A 19,479-nucleotide genomic window follows, 5' to 3' on the forward strand; every position below is an offset into this window, starting at 1 on the left:
ATCGGCCATTCATCCATAATTAAGGAATTGGTAACATGTGCCCAGTTGGGTTTCAGAATTGCTGTGGGCTAGTGACTACTGTATCTTCCCATTTCCTCCATTCTTGAAAGGAAATGGCTTTTGTCATAACCATATTCCAGTCTTATTATTGTCTGTTGAAGAGAGAAAAGTGAGGTAAGATAGCTTGTATCTTTCAGTAACAGGTCTTCAGAGTGAGAGAAACTATGCCCAAGAAACCAAACCAAGTCATCTCTTCGATGCTTGAACCTAAATTAGATGGTGAGGACTGGACCTCAATTCTGAGCCTGATGCTGTAATGGGATGAGGCCTACTGACAAGTATATGTTATCTGTAGGATGAATATAAATAATCTGCAGGCAGAGAGCAAACTGTGTTAATTTTAAAACAGGCCTACAAATTCTTTTACACTCCTATTGTCAAGAGTTGGGGTCTAATGCCCTCTTTTGCTGAAAGAGCACTATGCTTAGTGACTCATAACCAATAGAATGTCTTAGAAGTGATGATCTGTGACTTCTGAGGATAGGTTTAAAAATTCCACATAACACCCACCTAGTTCTTTTAGGACACTCACCTTTGGAGCTCTGAACTACCACGTAAGAAGTCCAACCATCCTAAGACCATCATGCTTTGAACAAGCCCAGGCCACATGAAGAAGCCACACATGGATATATGACTGACGGCCTCAGCTCACATCCCAGAAGACTGACAGCAAAACCACCAGACAAAGATGGCTTCAAATGATTCTGGCCCCTAGCTGTCAAGTCACCCCCTAAACATTCTGCTTCCCCAACTGAGGCCCCAGACATCACTGAGCACAGAGGAGTTGCCACCACTGTGCCCTTCCAAATTCCTAGCCTACAGAAACTTTAAGCATAATAAAATGGCTGTTTTATGCCACTAAGTTCTGAAGTAGTTTGCAATGACATGGTAGAAACCAGAACAATATTGTAAAGGAAAAATTCATACTTTCAGTTTTCAAACAAGAAAATCAGAATAAAAAGAGGTTAAGTAATTAACAAAGTTTGCAGAGATGCAAAGCAAAGCAATAATTCTGAAACAGACTAATCTGATTCTAAAATCAATGTTTATAATCATCATGCCACACTATATTCCATAGAGATTTTCCTACCTCTGTGTCTTTTCCTATTAACATTTCCCTGGCAAAGAATTATATGCACACATTATCTGCCTCTCTAAGACCAAGCCATCATTCAGGGCCATACTGAATCCTGTCTCCTCCATGAAGCACATCCCTAGACTTCAAACATTAACAATTTCTCCCTCTTCCAACTAGTCTTGAACTTATTTTCCACAACTTTCAATCAAAGCAACTCGTGAATATGTGAATACTAGTGTTCCTAAATCACAATTAATGAATTCACTGTTTTTCCTATGTACAGTCCTAGGCTACCCTCTGGATTTTCAACTCCGAACATCTATAGGATTGATCAAAACAGGAACTGTGGTATCAGTGAAATGGACCAGATGCAAAAGAACAAAAGTGGTCTAGATTAAGTTAAACTGGGAAGCAAATGCCCCACATAAGTGAGTCACCACTACCCAGCTCTAGAATAGTGATTTTCATGACAACATATATCACTACCTGACATATTATATATTTTTTGTTTATTGCCTCTCTCCCCTCATTAGAATATAAGCTTCCTGGGAGCAGGAACGTTTTCTGCTTTGTTTGATGCTATACCACAAGAGTCTAGAACAATACCTGTCATTCAGTTAGTAAATACCTGTTGAAGGAATAAATGAATGAACAAGTGTTACCAAATAGGAGTATAACCTAAGTGTTACAAGAGCTTTCCATTTTTCAAGAGAAGCCAGAAATAAATAAGTTTATGTGCAATCTTCTACTTTCTAACTGTTGACAACTAATATAAAAAATGTTAAGCCATTTTGGGGATGGGTAAACAAAACATGGCTGCAGCCTTGGATTCAGTCTGAATACTTGAATTTGCAATCTCTGTACCAGAAGGATTTTAGATTTTTAAAAAATGTTTCTAATTACTTAGAATAGAGCCTTGCAAAGTGTAGGTAGCTTGATAAGCAAAGAATAACAGTGATGATGATGTCTCAAATATTCACACTTATGGCCCTACTACCATTTAGCTGTGTATTATTTATATGCTACTCAAGTTCCTCTTTCATATCTCAAAGAAAATTGCTTCAGTTTCTGATCTGAAATGACCACCTGGACTTCATGTGACCATCCCACATCCAAGATTCTAAAGCTAAACTTCCACTCCTTCTAGCTGTTAAGTGTTGAGAAATGTCATTTTCATATACTCCGAATAATAAAAGGGAAAGGCAGTGAAAAGAAAACAGATTGTATTTCAAAAGAGTGACAGAAAAAAGGAGGTAAGTTTTAAACTATATTTTCACAGTTGATAAATAAGAGCTCCCAATGGCAATTCTGTTTTCTTTTTTATAGATGTTAGTATTTTAGGTTATGCAATCTAAAATTTTATTTCAATTGACCTTTCAGTGTTCTCTGGTAGAATTTTTTATCATTTCTACATAAAAATTATTAAGCAGGAATTTAAAAATATTTACTAATTACTTAGAGATTCTTAACTCTAATGAAAAGTCACATCTAAATAACTATTAGAGTGTGTCTGGCTTTAAAACATGGGTCACTTAGCAACAAGTATAATTGTTTAGGGCTGAAAACACTTTTAAGATACTTTAAAGAAAACATATGAGAAAAAAGAATTTCCAGTGTACCCTATGCTAGCTGACCCACAGCAAGTCAATCATCAACTTTTGAAGATGTAAAATGAAATGAGGTGTCTTCGTGTTCCATGTCTGTGTATGGTCCAATAAGTACAGCCTTGAAATGCCCACAGAAGACATCAAGAAACATCAGAGAAATTCAACACATCAAATGATTATAAGTCCAAAAGAGTAAAATGCCCACTAGCCTTCTAAAAAGTCTGCATTTAAAACATGATTTTAATGATTAGAGAGATGAATTCATTACAAGCAGTTTTTCAGTAATGGCATTGATTTTGTATGCTGGCAGATTTTATTTCTTAAACAGGTCCCACAATAATTTAAATTAAAAGTAACAGTGAGGAAAATTTCTGTAGCCAAAACTATTTTTCAAAATTTAGGTTATTTTAGAACTATCAACTTCCTACAAATTAAAAATATAGATTTCTATTCACCTATTTTGCTGTGTTCAAGCAACACTGAATACAAAGGTTACCGGCTGAGAAGAATCACAATCTGAATTTTCTTATAGACACACAAGTGAACTGGTGGAACACAGAATTCGTAAGGCACAGGGGGAAAAGCCCAAAATTTAGGATCAAACCAACCAAATTTGATTTACAGCTCTACCATTTGCTTACGTTTAGCCCCTGGACAAGTTACTTAATCTCCTTAAGCTGTACTCGATTTACTTTACTCATTTGAAAAAAAAAAAAGTGGAATCATAATACCTTGTCTTAATGTTAATATGAAAATTAAAATAAATGCATATATATCATGTAAGCCATTGAAATGAGGCAAAAATTCTTCATTCAACATGGTATAGTCTACCCTAATGCAATGTAGTTGCATGTAAAAAGTGCCTAGAATACCATGGTGTCACAAATGATAGCCATCAAAGAGAATCCAATAGATTCTTATTACAAATTTAATGCAGACAATGCTCCCTCTATCTCATCCTTCCTAAGAAAATAAAAATAAAATGAAATGAAAATAAGTTGCAAGATATTATCGACAATAGAAAATCACTTACATGAAATTTTAAAATATGGCATGTATTGTAAGAGTGAGTGTGTGTGTGTGTGTGTGTGTCTATACATAGATATGAAATAATCGTAGGATAATATGTATGGAAATAGCAAACACCAAATTCAGGACAATGTTGATCTCTGAGGGAAAGGTCAAGGCAATGAGATCAAAGGGTGGTTACACGGAGAGCTTCAACTGCATCCTATGTTTTACTTTCTCAGCAATAACATTAGACTGAAGATGGTAAAATATTTAGTTGTGTTGATCTGGCTAGTAGGTATATGGAGTTTACTATATTACTCACCATATGTTCTGTACATTTCAAATATGTTACAATAAAAAGAAGTAGCTTTCCCAGTCATACAAACAGGCAATTTTCCAAAACAGACAACAGCAGCTGTTCCAGAGATGTACAATAGTGCAGGTAGAGACGAGGAAGAATAAGGATGATGGGGGAGGGAGGTGGAGGTGGTTAAGGGAATAAGAGTGCTGGGTATAGAAGACAGGTTTCTCTCTGACACTTTGAAACCAGTAAAATATGTAATCCCCCCCCCCCCCCCAAGAATTGAAGAAAGAGGCCGGGCGCGGTGGCTCAAGCCTGTAATCCCAGCACTTTGGGAGGCCGAGACGGGCGGATCACAAGGTCAGGAGATCGAGACCATCCTGGCTAACACGGTGAAACCCCGTCTCTACTAAAAATACAAAAAATAGCCGGGCGAGGTGGCGGCGCCTGTAGTCCCAGCTACTCGGGAGGCTGAGGCAGGAGAATGGCGTGAACCCGGGAGGCGGAGCTTGCAGTGAGCTGAGATCCGGCCACTGCACTCCAGCCCGGGCTAGAGCGAGACTCCGTCTCAAAAAAAAAAAAAAAAAAGAATTGAAGAAAGATTTCCACTATATAAGGTGTAAAAAGGTTAGAAATGATTCATTGTTAATCCAGAAATCAGGTTACTTTACAGAGAATACATTATCCAAAAACGTCATTAAGCTGAAAATACTTACTATAACCCCACTCTTGGTGGTAGTTTCTCTGTATGTGAAGTTGCAAATTGCCCAGGCTAAATAATATGTGGACATGAGAGGGGTCTGTGAAAAGTGATCCGTAACCCATCCATCTTCCTCAAACACGGAAGTTTCCACTGGCATATTAGATAAAGATAAATAGGTTGCTTGATGCTTGATGCTGATTTTGAAAGTAGCCTTGTAGATTGGCTCATCAAAACAAGGAAATGCCTTTCTGGCATGTGTAGGCGAAAACTGAGTAACACCAAGGAATCTGGAAAAAAGAAAATGACATTCTCTATTACATTCATGTTATGAGTTAAGTTATGGCCACATTACACACTTCTGTTGATGAAATAATATATTATTCCAAATTGTAATTTTTTTTGTGAACCAAACTTAAGTGCATGTATTCATACCAGATGTATATTAATATAATAAATATATGAAAGCACAATCCATATGTAATATACTTCCCCAACCATAACAGTTTTTCAGGGTGGTTTCTGTCTCAATTAAAATAAATTCGCTAAACCCAGAGAAGTGCTTGTTAGATGAAACATGACACACTGCAGAAAAACAGCTCACTGGCATCACACTGGCCAGAACTGGAAAGTGATGATTCTCCTTTTCAGTGTGCTTCACTTTCTTCCCTGAAACTGCACAACATGTAAAGACAACGAAATCAAAATCCAAAAATTGTCCTCAGATATATGAAGAACATAGATCGTCACTTGGGAAATATCTGTGCCCTAAAATCTCAACAAGACATAGCCTGGTTTTCTTCAGAAAAGGGATTTTGAGACCTGATAAATTCTGGTCTGAATTCTGGCTCTGCAAACTTTCTTAGCTATGCCATCTTGGGCAGTTATTAAACTTTCCTAAGATGTAGTTGGTCATTGCTGAAAAAGCAAATAATCAAGTCTAACTCAAAAAGTATTGTACAGCTTAGAGGAAAAGAAAGGATGTAAACCACCTATGACTGTGACTAGCATGGAGCAGTTGCTGATTCACATCTTCAGCCTTTCTTGGAGCACAGGAATAAATGTTTATACTGAATAGTCTGGAGAACATTGTTTTTTCCTACTCATAATAAATGTTATATTAATATATGTTAATGTTAATATACCAGATGTATATTATATAATAAATACATGAATAAAATAAATGTCAATGTAAGCTCACACATGCATATACATACATATATATTGCACTCAAGTTTTCAGATCAAGCTGTATCTTATTAAAATTCCAGCTGAAAGCACCTTTTATATTCTTTCATGGTTTATGGTTACAAATGAAGACAAAGATTAAATATTTTAAGAAGAACTCTTCAGTCGGGCACGGTGGCTCACACTTGTAATCCCAGCACTTTGGGAGGCCGAGGTGGGCGGATCATAAGGTCAAGAGATCAGGACCATCCTGGCCAACATAGTGAAACCCCGTCTCTACTCCAAGTACAAAAATTAGCTGGGCATGGTAGTGCATGCCTGTAGTCCCAGCTATTCGGAAGGATGAGGCAGGAGAATCGCTTGAACTCGGGAGGCAGAGGTTGCAGTGAGCCAAGATCGCACCACTGCACTCCAGCCTGGCAACAGAGCGAGACCCCGTCTCAAAAGAAAAAAAAAAGACACTCAGACACTCGAAAAACATTCATGACAAAAGTTAATCAAACTTTTTAAATAATACTAGTTACAAAACGATATAAGGCAAGTCAATATTAGACTGTTAATAGAATACTATTGAGTTCTGAAGCGATTTCTTTAAAAAGCTTGTTCCTCCATAAGTAGTTCTGCCACCACTCCTCTCTCCATCATCCATGATATACATGGTTAATCTAACATGGCAACTTTCCCACCCTAACCCAAACTTGGCCTCAGAATTATTCTCAGCACAGCATTTCAGGCAACTACTACCAATCAATACAGGTTGACATGCATATGGAATCTTATTGGCTATCCCTAGCTCAAAGCACAAGGTATACATTTTACACTATCTTTAAATTATGAAGCTTACATTGATCATTGAGGGCCTCATTTTTTAAATCTTAGTTTTAGAATAGAGAAAAATAAAATTTTTTAAAGATTAATCGTTACTTATCTTCATAGACAAGGTTTTTGAGAGTTATCTTGGAAATAGCAACAGGCTGCTACACACCAGGCTTGGTTAAGTAACTTAACTATCTGACCCTGTTTTTTCATTAGTACAAGGAAAATATGTTTTCTAGGCTTTCCTTACAAAAGTCAAGATGATAAAATGAGATAATATATGGAAAAGAGATTTTAACTGTAAATCTTCATACGAATATGAAGTTAAAGCTAGAAGCAATATTAGAAACAAAGTGTCCTACTCTCATAAATTTCTAAGTTGAAAAAGTGGATCCAGTAGGATTAAGTGATTTCTCTGAAGTTACACAGACAGTTTGCACAAAGCTGGGTCTAAAACTCACATTTTCTGAATTACATTTCAAAACAGTAAAATTAATTTTTAGCTATAATTATAAACATCTTAATTCAGTTGTAAGTAACAAAGATTCTTCTTTCCCAATTTGCCAGTATCATGGTAATATTTTTCTTACTATTTTTTGCTGATTAGTAATACACTTTCTGCTTAATGAAATGTCAGTACTTTTAGTTAAAATGCACCCATTTACATACAATTTTGTCTTCGTATGCTTTTATCTTATATAATGTTCGTGAATCTTATCTTTCAGCTTATTAATTAAAATGTCCACTAAGCTTAATATTTCTCACTGGGGCTATTTAAAAGACGTCCATGGGATTGTATATATGAGTCAAAGTTACTTCCTTTTAACTTTGAAATATCTGAGAACTCCAATTCAATCATTGAAGGAATATTGTCTGCTATGTGTGAGCTTTATGCTATACAGGTTGAGTATCTCTTATCTGAAATGCTTTGAACCAAAAGCGTTTCAGAATTTGGATTTTTTTAGATTTTGGAATATTTGCATTATATACTACTGCTGAGAATCCCCAACCCAAAAATCCTGATAAAAAAATGTTCCAATAAACATTTCCTTTGAGCATCATGTTAGTACTCAAAAAGTTTTGGGTTTTGTAACATTTTAGATTTTGAAGTTTTGGAGTGGAGATACTCACCCTGTATTAGGTACTTGGTATAATTTTTTTTAAGATATAACCATTGTCGTATTTAAGGCCTTTGCAGTCTAATTGAAAAATATATTTTTCCATGAAATATATATATATATGTATAATATTTTCTCATGGAAAATTAAAGGACAACTAATAATACTAGGGGAAGAGTCCTACCAGAGTTCAACAGAGAGATCGTAATTAGAATGAATTGGCCTTTAAGTGAAAATCAAAGATGTCTTTGATATTAAGTAATTAGTGAGTAAGAATTGATTAGGTGTAAAAGATGTAAATACCTCTGGGCTAAGGATAATTTGATTAAACAAATATTTGTGCAGAGAAAAAACACAGTGCAGTCTCTTTTTGCCTTACCAAGTAAGTAAGCATGTTAGGGAAGGGAGCAATTTACATCACTGATTCTAGGGGTTGAAAAGAAGGATACAGATCACCTAGTGACCTCTTCTGCAATTACTGTTCTTAATGAATTGACACACACAGTATATACCCATGCACAGAGGGCCACCATGTGTTCTGATAATGTCTAAATGAGGAAATACCAATTTCACAGTCTGGCACCCGAAGATGATTGCAACTGAATTTCAATTCAGTATTTAGAAAATCAAAAGAAGTCCCTTGGTAAAGAAGAGCAGTTGGACTCGACTACATTTAAGGTATTTTCCAAGCTTGAGATCCTATAACTGAACAAATATCAGAAGTAAAATATTCCCCAAATGTGATTGGTTTTTTAAAGATGTTAAGTTACACTACCACTAAACAGCTTTTTACTACAAGTTCTATAATGCATTTGCTCCTTTTAATCATTTATTTTTGAGTGTTCGATACTGGGAAGAAAAAGATAAATATATATGGTTCCTTCCTGCAAAGAGTTTCTATGCTAATAAAATAAATTAAACATATATCTGGACAGGTATAATACAAAAAGCCATGACAAAGAAGGAAAAATGTATGAAGAAATTACATTCTCCTAAAGCAGAGTTTCTCAATGTTAGCACTAGACATTTTAGGCTGATAATTATTTGTTGTGGGGACTGTCCTATGCCTTGAAGGATCTTTAGCAGTATCCCTGGCCTCTACCACTAGATGCCAGTATCATCTCTCCCCAGTTGAGATGGGCAAAAATGTCTCTGGACATTGCAGATGTCCACTTTAGGAAGAAATTGTCCCAGCTGAAAACCACTAGCTTAAAGAACTCAAAGAAGGTTTTATGAAGAAGAAAGCATAATAATTGGTCTGAAAACCTGGGTGGAAATTTAAAAGTCAGAGTTGGATGTAAAAATGAGTGAGCTGACTATAGGTAGCACAGAAACAGGCCTTCAATAAAGTTTTCACTCACATATTAAGTTTGTGCCCTGTCTGCTGTCTTGCAAATTCTGGTTACATCAGATCTCAGTATTTCAAGTCCATCTGTAACATCTTTTTCAACCTTGATACTCTTTCTTCTAACAAAGAGAGCCAGTTTCAGGTCGGTGCCCTTAACAGGCAACAATGCCTGCAGAATTTCAAAAATATAATTTTGTCTTCACTGCATATATTTTGTGGTTGCCTTCAATAGGTGGAAGTGGGACTTCTCTTCTGCTTACGGTCATTAAAAACATCAAAGAGGCCTGCAACAATGGTGATTTTGAGAAAAAAATAACAAGTCTGGAGTGAATTTGTGGTGAGTTTGAGGTGGTAAGCAGAATACCAAGTATAAGAAATATAAAAATTAATTAAAAATAAAAATATTTCAATATATAATGTGGACATGAAAAATATATGTAAATGCAGCAAAAAGTAAAACAAAACAGCAAAAGGCAGAAGGTAATGGGGATAAGTATTTTGTTGTCTGTTATTCTCCTCCTTTCTTAAACAAAATCATTTTTATCTTTTAATGAATCTGTCTATTACCATAAAAAAATTCCACTTTCAAAAGTGACATTCTGGGAGTGTGATTCCTAGAATGTCATTTTAGCATAACTGGAAAAAATGTGAATAACATACATGTATTTTAATTCTCTTCTATCTAAAATAAATTACTTTATTTTCTTAAACAACTTGTCTATTTGACATTTTGGTTGAGCTAAGAAGGAAGGCTTAAAGCTCCGTGTTGCCTCTGAAGGATATAGAGAATTGATTTCTTTTTATTTCTGCGGAAGTTCACTAGGCAAGCTACGTGTATCAAGTCATTATGATAACATCCAGCAGAAGTAATGCGTTAATGTTGGTTGATATTGCCAACAAATTACAGTATGTGATACAAAACAATTTCTGCTCCATTATTTTTCAGTTTGCCTTTTCATAAAGGTAAGACATGCAGAAGAAACAAACATTTGCATAACCCTGTTAGTATTAAGATTGATTCACGGCATTTCACTGTGGAATCCACCAAAACCAAGAGAACCTCACAAACAGCATGGGTAATTTGAAAGGTTTTCTTTTTGACCACATCTATGCATAACACAGAGGGAAATGATTTTGAACCTACTTCTACAGCAACTGCAATTTCTCTAATAAAGCAGTAGTTTAAGATTGGCAATAAAAACTTCCAAGACCTAAAGAAAAGTTTCAATGGAACATCTAGTTACTATTCAACTGATTGCAGTAAGCGCACTGTTACAAGGTCATGGAAGTTACACGTGTCCCATTTAAAATTGTTAATCCAAAATGCAAATTGTTACTCGATGACAAAATTCTTTAAGCCAAAATGGGTCGTTGTTTAGACTGTGTGTTTTTATGCACTTCAATGAGTCATTAAACCTCTGCTATTTCAGAAGAGAAGTACTCCTGCTGAATATTCAATACTATAAGCAAGTGTGTAGTCTATTTTTTTTAAATAACCATTGGAGTAAACTAAAAACATAAGGCAATAATGCCAGCAATATGTATGTAGGAAGTGGTGCATATGTGAATAATTGTGTTATAAAAACAGAGCATAATATTCATAATTGTTTCACCATTTATGTACTAAATACGCTTACCAAAAATAAGTACTGTGTACTTGATCATCATTGTTGAAGGGTATTATGAATGCATTAAGATGACTTTCCCAGGTCATAATATTAGGTTTTCATAAAAATAAATAAAATTCGTATCTGAGATTCATGTTTTTCTATTGGAAAGAGGCAAAATATTACGTAAGTATTATAAAGTACTGCTGTTGTCAAAACTCACATAAAGTCTTAGGAACAATATCTAATGATTGAGATGCCTTTCCCTTGGTACTTAGGGCTGTTCTTCTTGCTGTACTGGTACGCTTCTGACCCTTCAGTCTCTGGTTCCTGCTATTCTCACGGTTAATAGAGAGTACTGCTGTAATCAGAGACTTGCGTGTTTCTCGTTTCCCTCAGTCTTTCTGCTCCCTCAACCCTCTCCATCTCCCAGTATTTGATCCAAGCTGGAAGGTTTTCTGGCTGAAATACCACAACCTTTCTTTTCCTTCTCTTTTTTCTGGTGACCAGGCTCCTCTTCCTACCCACCTTCTTTTTCCATTCCCTGTCTTTTGAACTCTGCTTAGGTGGTAAAAACAAACAGCAGTCAAAAGAATGTCCACAGTGACCATTTCCCCACTGTTTTGCCAGCAAGGGGAAACCCCAAAGCAAGAATGTTGGTCCTACACAACCTGGTACTAGCCCAAGTAGCAGATCTCCAGCCATGGAATAGTAAAATTATATTTAATAACCACAGATGTGCTTACTAATTATCAGACACTATTCTAAGTGCTTTATTACTGATGTAATCATCACAACAACCCTGTACAATAGAGTATCATTATTTCCACTTTCCAGAGGAGGACACTAGACACACAGCAATTAGGAAACCTGGCCAAGGTCTTAAAGCTAATAAGTGGCAGAGTCAGGACATGAGGCCAAGCAGTCTGGTTCCACAGTCCATGCATAGGAGGAAGAGAATGAACACACTAAACACACACACACACACTTCCATCCAGCAACACAACAAAAGTGGACTATTTTTTAAAAGATAGAAGATTTTTAAAATAATTTATTTTTTAAAGATGTAAAAAGTAACCAACAACCATAGTTTTTAAACTGCTTTCTTTGTCTATCCTCTGATTTTTCTTTTTTTAGTTGTGTAGTCATGAGGAAAGATGTGAATGATTAAAACAAAACTTCATCCTGCAGCACACACATAGGTGTGCACTGGGAGAAATTAATTCTCCCTGTCCCTGTACAACTATAAATGTCAGGCCCACTCAGGCATTCAGAAGCTTGGAGGCAAAGAAGGCAGGAAAGGTGAGCCTGGGTTCTTCACCCTTATTCAGCTCCACGCAACATTGCCAGTCTTATTCTACCTTCACAGTGCCACCACCACCATACAGCTGTGCCTGTTTGTGCATCATTTCAGGTTGTCCAGGAAACTGGAAAAAGCAGGAAGTATTTTTCACATTTGAATTTTCCAAAATTCTGCCTAGTAAAATTCTATCTGTGGGAGAAAGTATGCAGTCTCCTGCAGTAGAAAGTAGGATGGCATGAACTTTGAAAAACCCTGGTGGAAGCTGGCCAGTAATGTAAACCTGGAAGGAAGTAAAGAACATGCAAACAATTGAGAAATGACGATGATGGTGATGGTGATGATGAAGATTATGATTGCTGGGGTTGGGAGGATGAGCATGGGGGTGAAGGAGGGATGCCTTCCCTACAGACTGTAAAATATTTATGCCTTAAAGGTAAATCATTTATTCCTCACCGTTTTTGTATCACTCCTTGAAGTCATACTTAAAGAGGTAAGTCCTATTTTTGTAAATAATATTGACCAAATGTCACCATCCTCAAGCACACCTAAAATATCATCCTGCATTGTTTGCTCAAGCCCATCTACATACACAGTGGCAACAATCAGTTTAAAGAAACAAACACGCTGTGCAAACCAAACAAATACTGGGAAGGCCAGCATCAGGCCCATCTTTATTTGAAAGGGATCCAAAGCAGAGAGGCTCAGTTTGCATTGTATAAATAAAAACAAAGGCAACTGCACAGGCAACAAAAGTTGCATTGAATAAATAAAAACAAAGGCAACTGCACAGGCAACAAAAGCAAAAAATAGACACATGGGATTGCATCAAACTAAAACGTTTCTGCACAGCAAAGGAAATAAACAATAGGGTAAAATAACAACCTATAGAATGGGAGAAAATATTTGCAATCTGTACATCCGATAAGTGATTAATGACCAAAATATATAATAAAATCAAACAATTCAATAGCAAGAAAAAACAAAACCTGATTTTTTTAAGTGGGTAAAAGATCTGAATGAAAATTTCTCAAAATAAGACATACAAATGGTCAATCGGTATATGAAAAAATGTTCAACATCACTTATCATCAGGGAAATGCAACCACAGTGAGATGTCAACTCACACCTGTAAGAATGGTTATTATCAAATAGACAAAAGATAACAACTGTTAGCAAGGATGTGGAGCAAAAAGAACCCTTGTACACTGTTGGTGAAAATGAGTACACTGTAAATTAGTACAGCCATTATGGAAAACAATATGGAGGCTCATCAAAAAATTAAAAACAGAACTACCACATGATCTGGCAATCCCACTACTGGGGGATTATATATCCAAAGAAAAAGAAATCATCATGTTGAGGAGATATCTGCAACATGTTTATTGCAGCATTATTCACAGTAGCCAATATATAGAAGGAATCTAAGAGTTCATCAATGAATGAATGAATAAAAAAAAATGTATACATACACTAAGGAAATACTATTCAGACAAACAGAAGGAAATCCTGTCATTTGAGACAACAATGATGAACTGGAAGACTTCATGTAAGTGAATAAGCCAGGCACAAAAAGACAAATATGGCATGATCTTAGTCATATGTGGAATCTAAAAAAGTTGACCTCATTGAATTAGAGAGTAGAATGATGTTTACCAGATACTAAGAGGTTAGGGGAAGAATGGAGGAGTTGCTGGTCAAAGGATATATAATTACTTAGATAAGAGGAATAAGTTCAAGGGATTTATTGTAAAGCAAGGTGACTATAATTAATGACAATATATTATATTCTTGAAAACTGCTGAGAGTAGATGTTAAATATTCTCACCACAAAAATAGCTATATGAGGTGATGCATTTGTTAATTAACTAATTTCTTCCAAATGTATGCATACTTCAAAACATTAGGTTATACATGATAAATACATACAATTTTATCTCAATTAAAATAATTTGAAAAAAACTGTACATTTGATTACTATCCAGCGTGATCAAATCGAATGGCACTACAGGAAACACAGCAAGACAAACACCAATTGCATAAATTTTCTCCCTGAGTGAGTCATTATTAAATGGTCAGAGCTTTTTTTTTAGTAAACATTGTCTAGATATAGTTTACTGGTAGCATTTTGAACTGTGTTCAAAATCCAGCACTGAACTCAGTTTTGCCATATGGTTATGTGAGCCTGACACAAAAACAATGAGCTAAGTCCATTAAGGAATCGTAGAAAAAAGTTTTTACAGAAACAAATGGTTCTCAAAGATTTTTTCAGTTCACAGTCCTCTATAGAGGGACAAAAAGCGATATACTCCTTCTTGCTCATGTTAAGCTATCTTCTTACCAGAGTGAATGAGAGAAGCGAAGCTGCTTTCAATCTAAAAATAATGTAGTGAATTGATTGTTTGTATTAAATACCATGAGTATTAATTCATTCTGAGAAAATTACAAGGCATCGGATCACACAAATACCACAGTAGAGCAAATGCCTACCCAGAGATAAAATCCTCCACTCTTTCCCCTAGATTTTTGCAAAAGGATGGTCCCAATTCTCTTTGAGAACTACCACTATTATTTTCCCATTTTACTTGGAGATTATTGTTTCTCTCTAAACATTCCTTTATAGAAAAGGACCTCCTATTTTTAACATCGTCTCACTTTGGCATGTTATAGACCCTATCAAAATTGGTCAAAGAAAACCGGTCTCCCTTTTGAAAGTGAATAAAATGTTCTTTTATTATATCTTGGCTATATTTCCCTTTCAATCCAACCATTTGGATCTAAATTAAGGTACCCTACTTTGAACATGGGTGTGCCCACCATCTGGTTACCCAAAAGTGGCAATTATTTCAGGTAAATGAACATTTTACCTAATTCTAAGCAAGCATACTCTCCTGTCGAAGACTACAGCATAAATACACACCCATTTTTATCTGCCTGCTGCACACCTAGTTGATGAAAAAGTGAGTATGTATTCTGCCTAATTTACTTCTTGGTGTGTAAACATGTTGATTTTAAGAGAATTTATTTTCAATATTCAACAAGTGTAGGAACCAAGGGTAGAGAACTTGTCTCAACTTGGGAAACCTTGGGCTTCAAGGGGGAGCTTGTCTTCTAACCTCTGTATACTACAGTATGGAAATCAGGAAAAGCAAGTCTTCCCAGCTGTACAAAGCCAGGCTACCTACGACACCCAGCAGGGGATAAAACCTTCCAGAGGTCCAAGGTATATAGCACACAGTGGAATCTAATTTCCCTGCTGTCACCAAAATTATTTTGCTCAGGCCTCTGAGAAGCAAGTTGAAGAATCAGACTGATAGGATTTTAATGAGTTAGTATTTCCACATAGGCTGAGAAGTGAACTGTATTGTAGTATTGCTCTTTTAAGCATTTCAACTTGCTCAATATGACTTCCTCACCAGATTAAATATTTGTTTTTATCACAGAAATTATCCTTTAATTAAATTGGCAAAATTGTATCTAACTAAAGACTAAAATTTGTAATCATTAATCTAATGAAAATTCAGTGTTCGCATCTGTGTCCTACTTGAAAGTGGGTTTTAGAATGCCAATTTACATTGCATTTTGTGGACAATGTCATCACCAATAAAAGTCCAACCCTAGCTGAGATGCTGATAAGAGTCTGTTTAAAAATGCTCCAAGTGGCTATAGTAACAAAACAAGTTTGATAAATAGAAAGTTTACATAACTATGAAATGGTTTATTAGATTTATTTATTTTGCTTTATCAACTCCAGTAGAAACATCCAAGAAATTATGAGATTTACTCTAGTAATAATAATGAGGAAGGAAAAAAATGAGGAACAAAGACTTTCTCTAAGATGCTGTATAGAAATAAAACAATCCTGGGATTTTCAAAACACTGAGTTCTGCATTTCTATTGGGATGATGAGTTTAAATATATGTGAACCAGGTTAAACTTCCAACCAAGTTATTTACTTCTTTGAGGAAAACTGCAAGATAGAGTTTGAATATAAATATGCACTAGGGGTACAAGAAATCAGTTACGGATCAAGCAGAAACATCTGGTCTTTTTAAGAGTCCTGTTAATTTGAAAGCATTGACCAAAACAAGCTCAGTTCTGCCAAACATATTTTGGCATGGCTCAAAAAACGGAATTTGTCGAAAGCATTCATTTCACCAAAGCAAGATGTGTCAGTAATGATATGCAACTCCCACTATTGACATTTTGACATAACAAGCTTGTTCCTAAACATAGCATGCAAATTTGTTTTCTATGCCTTTCCCCCAAATTTGATATAATTCTGGGTTTAAAAAACATTTTTAATCTGTATTCTTTAGAACGTGTCGGAGGAAGTGGTAGAAGGGGGTTTAAATTACACTAAAGCATTGGGCATTTTATTTATAGGAGGTTACTTCATAGAACTCTATAAATAATAAAACTTCTGTTTACTTTCACAACACATTGCAATTTCCCCAGCCTCTTACACAATAACTTCTTCTGAGAGTTTCCAAACACCATAAGCTCTGTCTGGTCCAGGGATAAGAGAACCAAAGTTCAAGTCCTAGCTCTCCACTGACAAGCCTGCTCACCTCCAGGGCCCTGGGCTTCTCTGAGCCCATTTTCTGCTGTTGTGAGAATCACCTGAGAAAAGGAGAGGCTCTGCCTCATTACTGATCTGCAACCTGCCTCCTCTTCTAAAGTTCTTGGTTTAATTTTTAAGCTCACTTTGGTTGTTCATCTGCCCTATAGTCATTTAATTAATCGAAGTTATTTTAGCAATGAGGGAGTTAGAGCAAAGAACAAGAATCACTTATTCATTCAACAGTATACCTGAGAGCTTACTGCCACAAGACACTCATGAGAGCTGACATTTATGGTGCATACTCTATGTGCCAGGCACAGGGGTAAGTAGTACTTTGTAATGCATTCACTCACAGACGTCTACACCAATCCTACAAGTAGAATATTATTATTGGTATCCCCAAGTTAGAATTAAAAGTCTAGGCTCAAGAGCCAAACTCTCTGGGTCTAAATCCGTACTTTGCTCACTCTTGGTGATTTTGGTCAAGCTACGTGACCCACCTGTGCCTCCATTTCCCCGCCCGTAAAATAGGGAATGCTGATAATAGCGTCTACCTCATAGGGTTCTTGTCGGATTGAGTACATGGGTGTGCAATAAAGACTAGAAAAGGAAAAGGTTAATTACCTTCTTCAAACCTTCACCACAGTTAGATGAACAGCAGAGATTCGAACTCGGTTCTATTGGATTATGAAGTCTGAGCTCTAAACAAGTGGTGAAAAGCTCCACGGACTTTCAGATATTCTTTTTTTTTATGAAAATACCAAAGTACCCAAATGTGAAATGCGCCAAAGATAGTAACAAGACATTTGAAACTGACTACTAGCTTTCCCACCCTTGACCACAGGAATCATCTCCAGAGGCAGCAACTCATGAACAAACAACATGAGTCGCCCTGCCTCAGCACAGAGCTGGCAGCGCCCGCGAGGTCACTTATCGCTGGCTCTGACCTTGGCAACCTCCACCCGCGTCCCGGTCCCCCTCAGCCTATCTCTGAAAACCACTATTTTCACTCCGAATCTCAACTTGAGGTTTGGGGAAAGTTTACTCAGCCAAAGCCCATCCTCTGCTCTGCACCTGGCAGGGGACTACTAATAGGCAGGGGAGATGGGCATGTGAGGGTGGGGGTGGAGAACGGTGTGTCCCTGACCTGCCCTGACAAGCTAACCTGGATGCTCTGTTGTCTTGGCCTTCAGCGCCACGTATTTTCCCTTGACAGTAACTTGGCAAGCTTTTCATGTCACTCTGGCATCGCTCAGATTATCAGTTACCCTTCAGAAAAAGGGCCCTGCGTTTCGATGGCTAAGGAACTTTGACAGGAAGAGGAGAGGTTCTGACTAGAGGAGGGGGCAGCATTCATCTTTTGGCACCGGCGAGTCAGTTTGCGGAGTTGGCTGAAGTGAGACCTGGAGGCATCTGGGAGACCCCGGGGTTCTGACTGCCCTACTCTGCTTTCGTTTCCTTCCCCCACCCCTGGCTTCCGGAGTATTGGAAGCCAGCTGGGTCCCCGGGGTCTCAGGCCGCCCAGAGGTTCGAGCCGCGCGGCGGGGTGGGGCGGCGCGGGGCACCGCCTCCCTCCATACCTTCTCTCCCCGTGGAGCACATAGGAGCTGCGGAAGAAGCCCAGGAGCTCATTCTCGATGAGCGCGTTGTAGATAATCTTCAGATTGTAATTCCTCTGCGCGTCCAGTGTCCTATTCAGCACCACCACTAAGACCTGGGTTTGCGGGTAGAGGAAAAAATCGGCCACAGGGACAGCCCCAAACGCCCTGTCCTCAGCCAGCTGCACTTTCTCCACCGCCACTCGGGAAGCGTGCAGCACTACGTAGCGGGTGGCGTTCCGGCACGCGATCTCCACGTTGACCTCCCCAGAGAAGGTGAAGTTCTCCATGAAGGCGGTGAGCATCAGATTGTAGTGCAGTGGCTTCAGGTGGCCGGACAGGCGCAGCTGCGTCCACGGCTGCCACGGCTCCCGCTCCTCCTCCGACGGCTGCTGGGCCGACGGGGTCCCCGGACTGGCCACCCCACCCGCATCAGGCTGCAAGGAGTCCCCGCCTGCATGGTGGTTGCGCCGGGCCGATCCGGGGAGGCTCCCGTTGCCGCCGCGCTCCGGAAAGCCTGCGGGGCCACCTTCGGCGCCTGGCGTGGCACTCGCCCCGCACTCGTCGAAGCGCAGGCTGAGCAGCACGGCGAGCATGGTGACCGCGAGCAGTGCCACGAGGGACACGGCGAAGGCTAGCACAAGCCGCTTGTGTACCGCGATGTGGCGCTCCGTGGTGCGGGGTCGCACTCCCACTGAGTCTGCCCACGGGTCGGAAAGCCCCCTGCCGCCAGCCCGAAGCGCGGCGTCGTCTTCCCCCATCCTGGCAGCAAAGGGTGAGCTGCTCTTCTCGGCCCCCTCCTCCTCCTCCTCCTTCTTCTTCTTCCTCTTCTTTTTCTTCTTCTTCTTTTTCTTCTCCTCCTCTTGCTCCCCCAGCTCGCCGTCCAGGGCCATCACACCGCCTCCTCCTCCTCCCCCGCCCCCTCCGGCACCCCCCGCGGGCGGGCCGCGCGGGCCACAGCCAGAGCAGGCATCGGAGAGCGCACGCGGGCCGAGGGCGCGCGACTGGGGATGCTGGCCCGGGTTCTTTTAAGACGGGTTCTGGCCACAAGCGACGGCAGCTTTCGCGACCCCCATCAGCCCCGCCTCACTCCGGACACGGGCTGCCGAGGCGCCGGGCTGCGAGCTCTGGGACGCGCCCAACTTGGAAAGCGTCTTGCTTGCCCAGCGCGCGCTACTTCTCGG

General features: G+C 38.7%; 1 protein-coding gene across 1 annotated transcript in view; it reads right to left on the reverse strand.

Annotated features, from left to right (window-relative positions):
• Window positions 1–19,298, reverse strand: part of TRHDE (thyrotropin releasing hormone degrading enzyme) — a 421,266-nt gene extending 401,968 nt beyond the window's left edge. The window contains exons 1-2 of the mRNA XM_033221251.1: window positions 18,278–19,298; window positions 4,774–5,047 (exon numbers count right to left, since the gene is read on the reverse strand). Of these exons, the coding sequence (XP_033077142.1) occupies window positions 4,774–5,047; window positions 18,278–19,188 (1,185 nt within the window). The 5' untranslated portion in view covers window positions 19,189–19,298. The remainder of the gene's footprint in view (window positions 1–4,773; window positions 5,048–18,277) is intronic.
• Between the last annotated feature and the right edge of the window lie 181 nt (window positions 19,299–19,479).

This window comes from Trachypithecus francoisi, unplaced genomic scaffold, assembly GCF_009764315.1.
Source record: "Trachypithecus francoisi isolate TF-2019V2 unplaced genomic scaffold, Tfra_2.0 Lachesis_group11, whole genome shotgun sequence".
NCBI classification, from domain to species: domain Eukaryota; kingdom Metazoa; phylum Chordata; class Mammalia; order Primates; family Cercopithecidae; genus Trachypithecus; species Trachypithecus francoisi.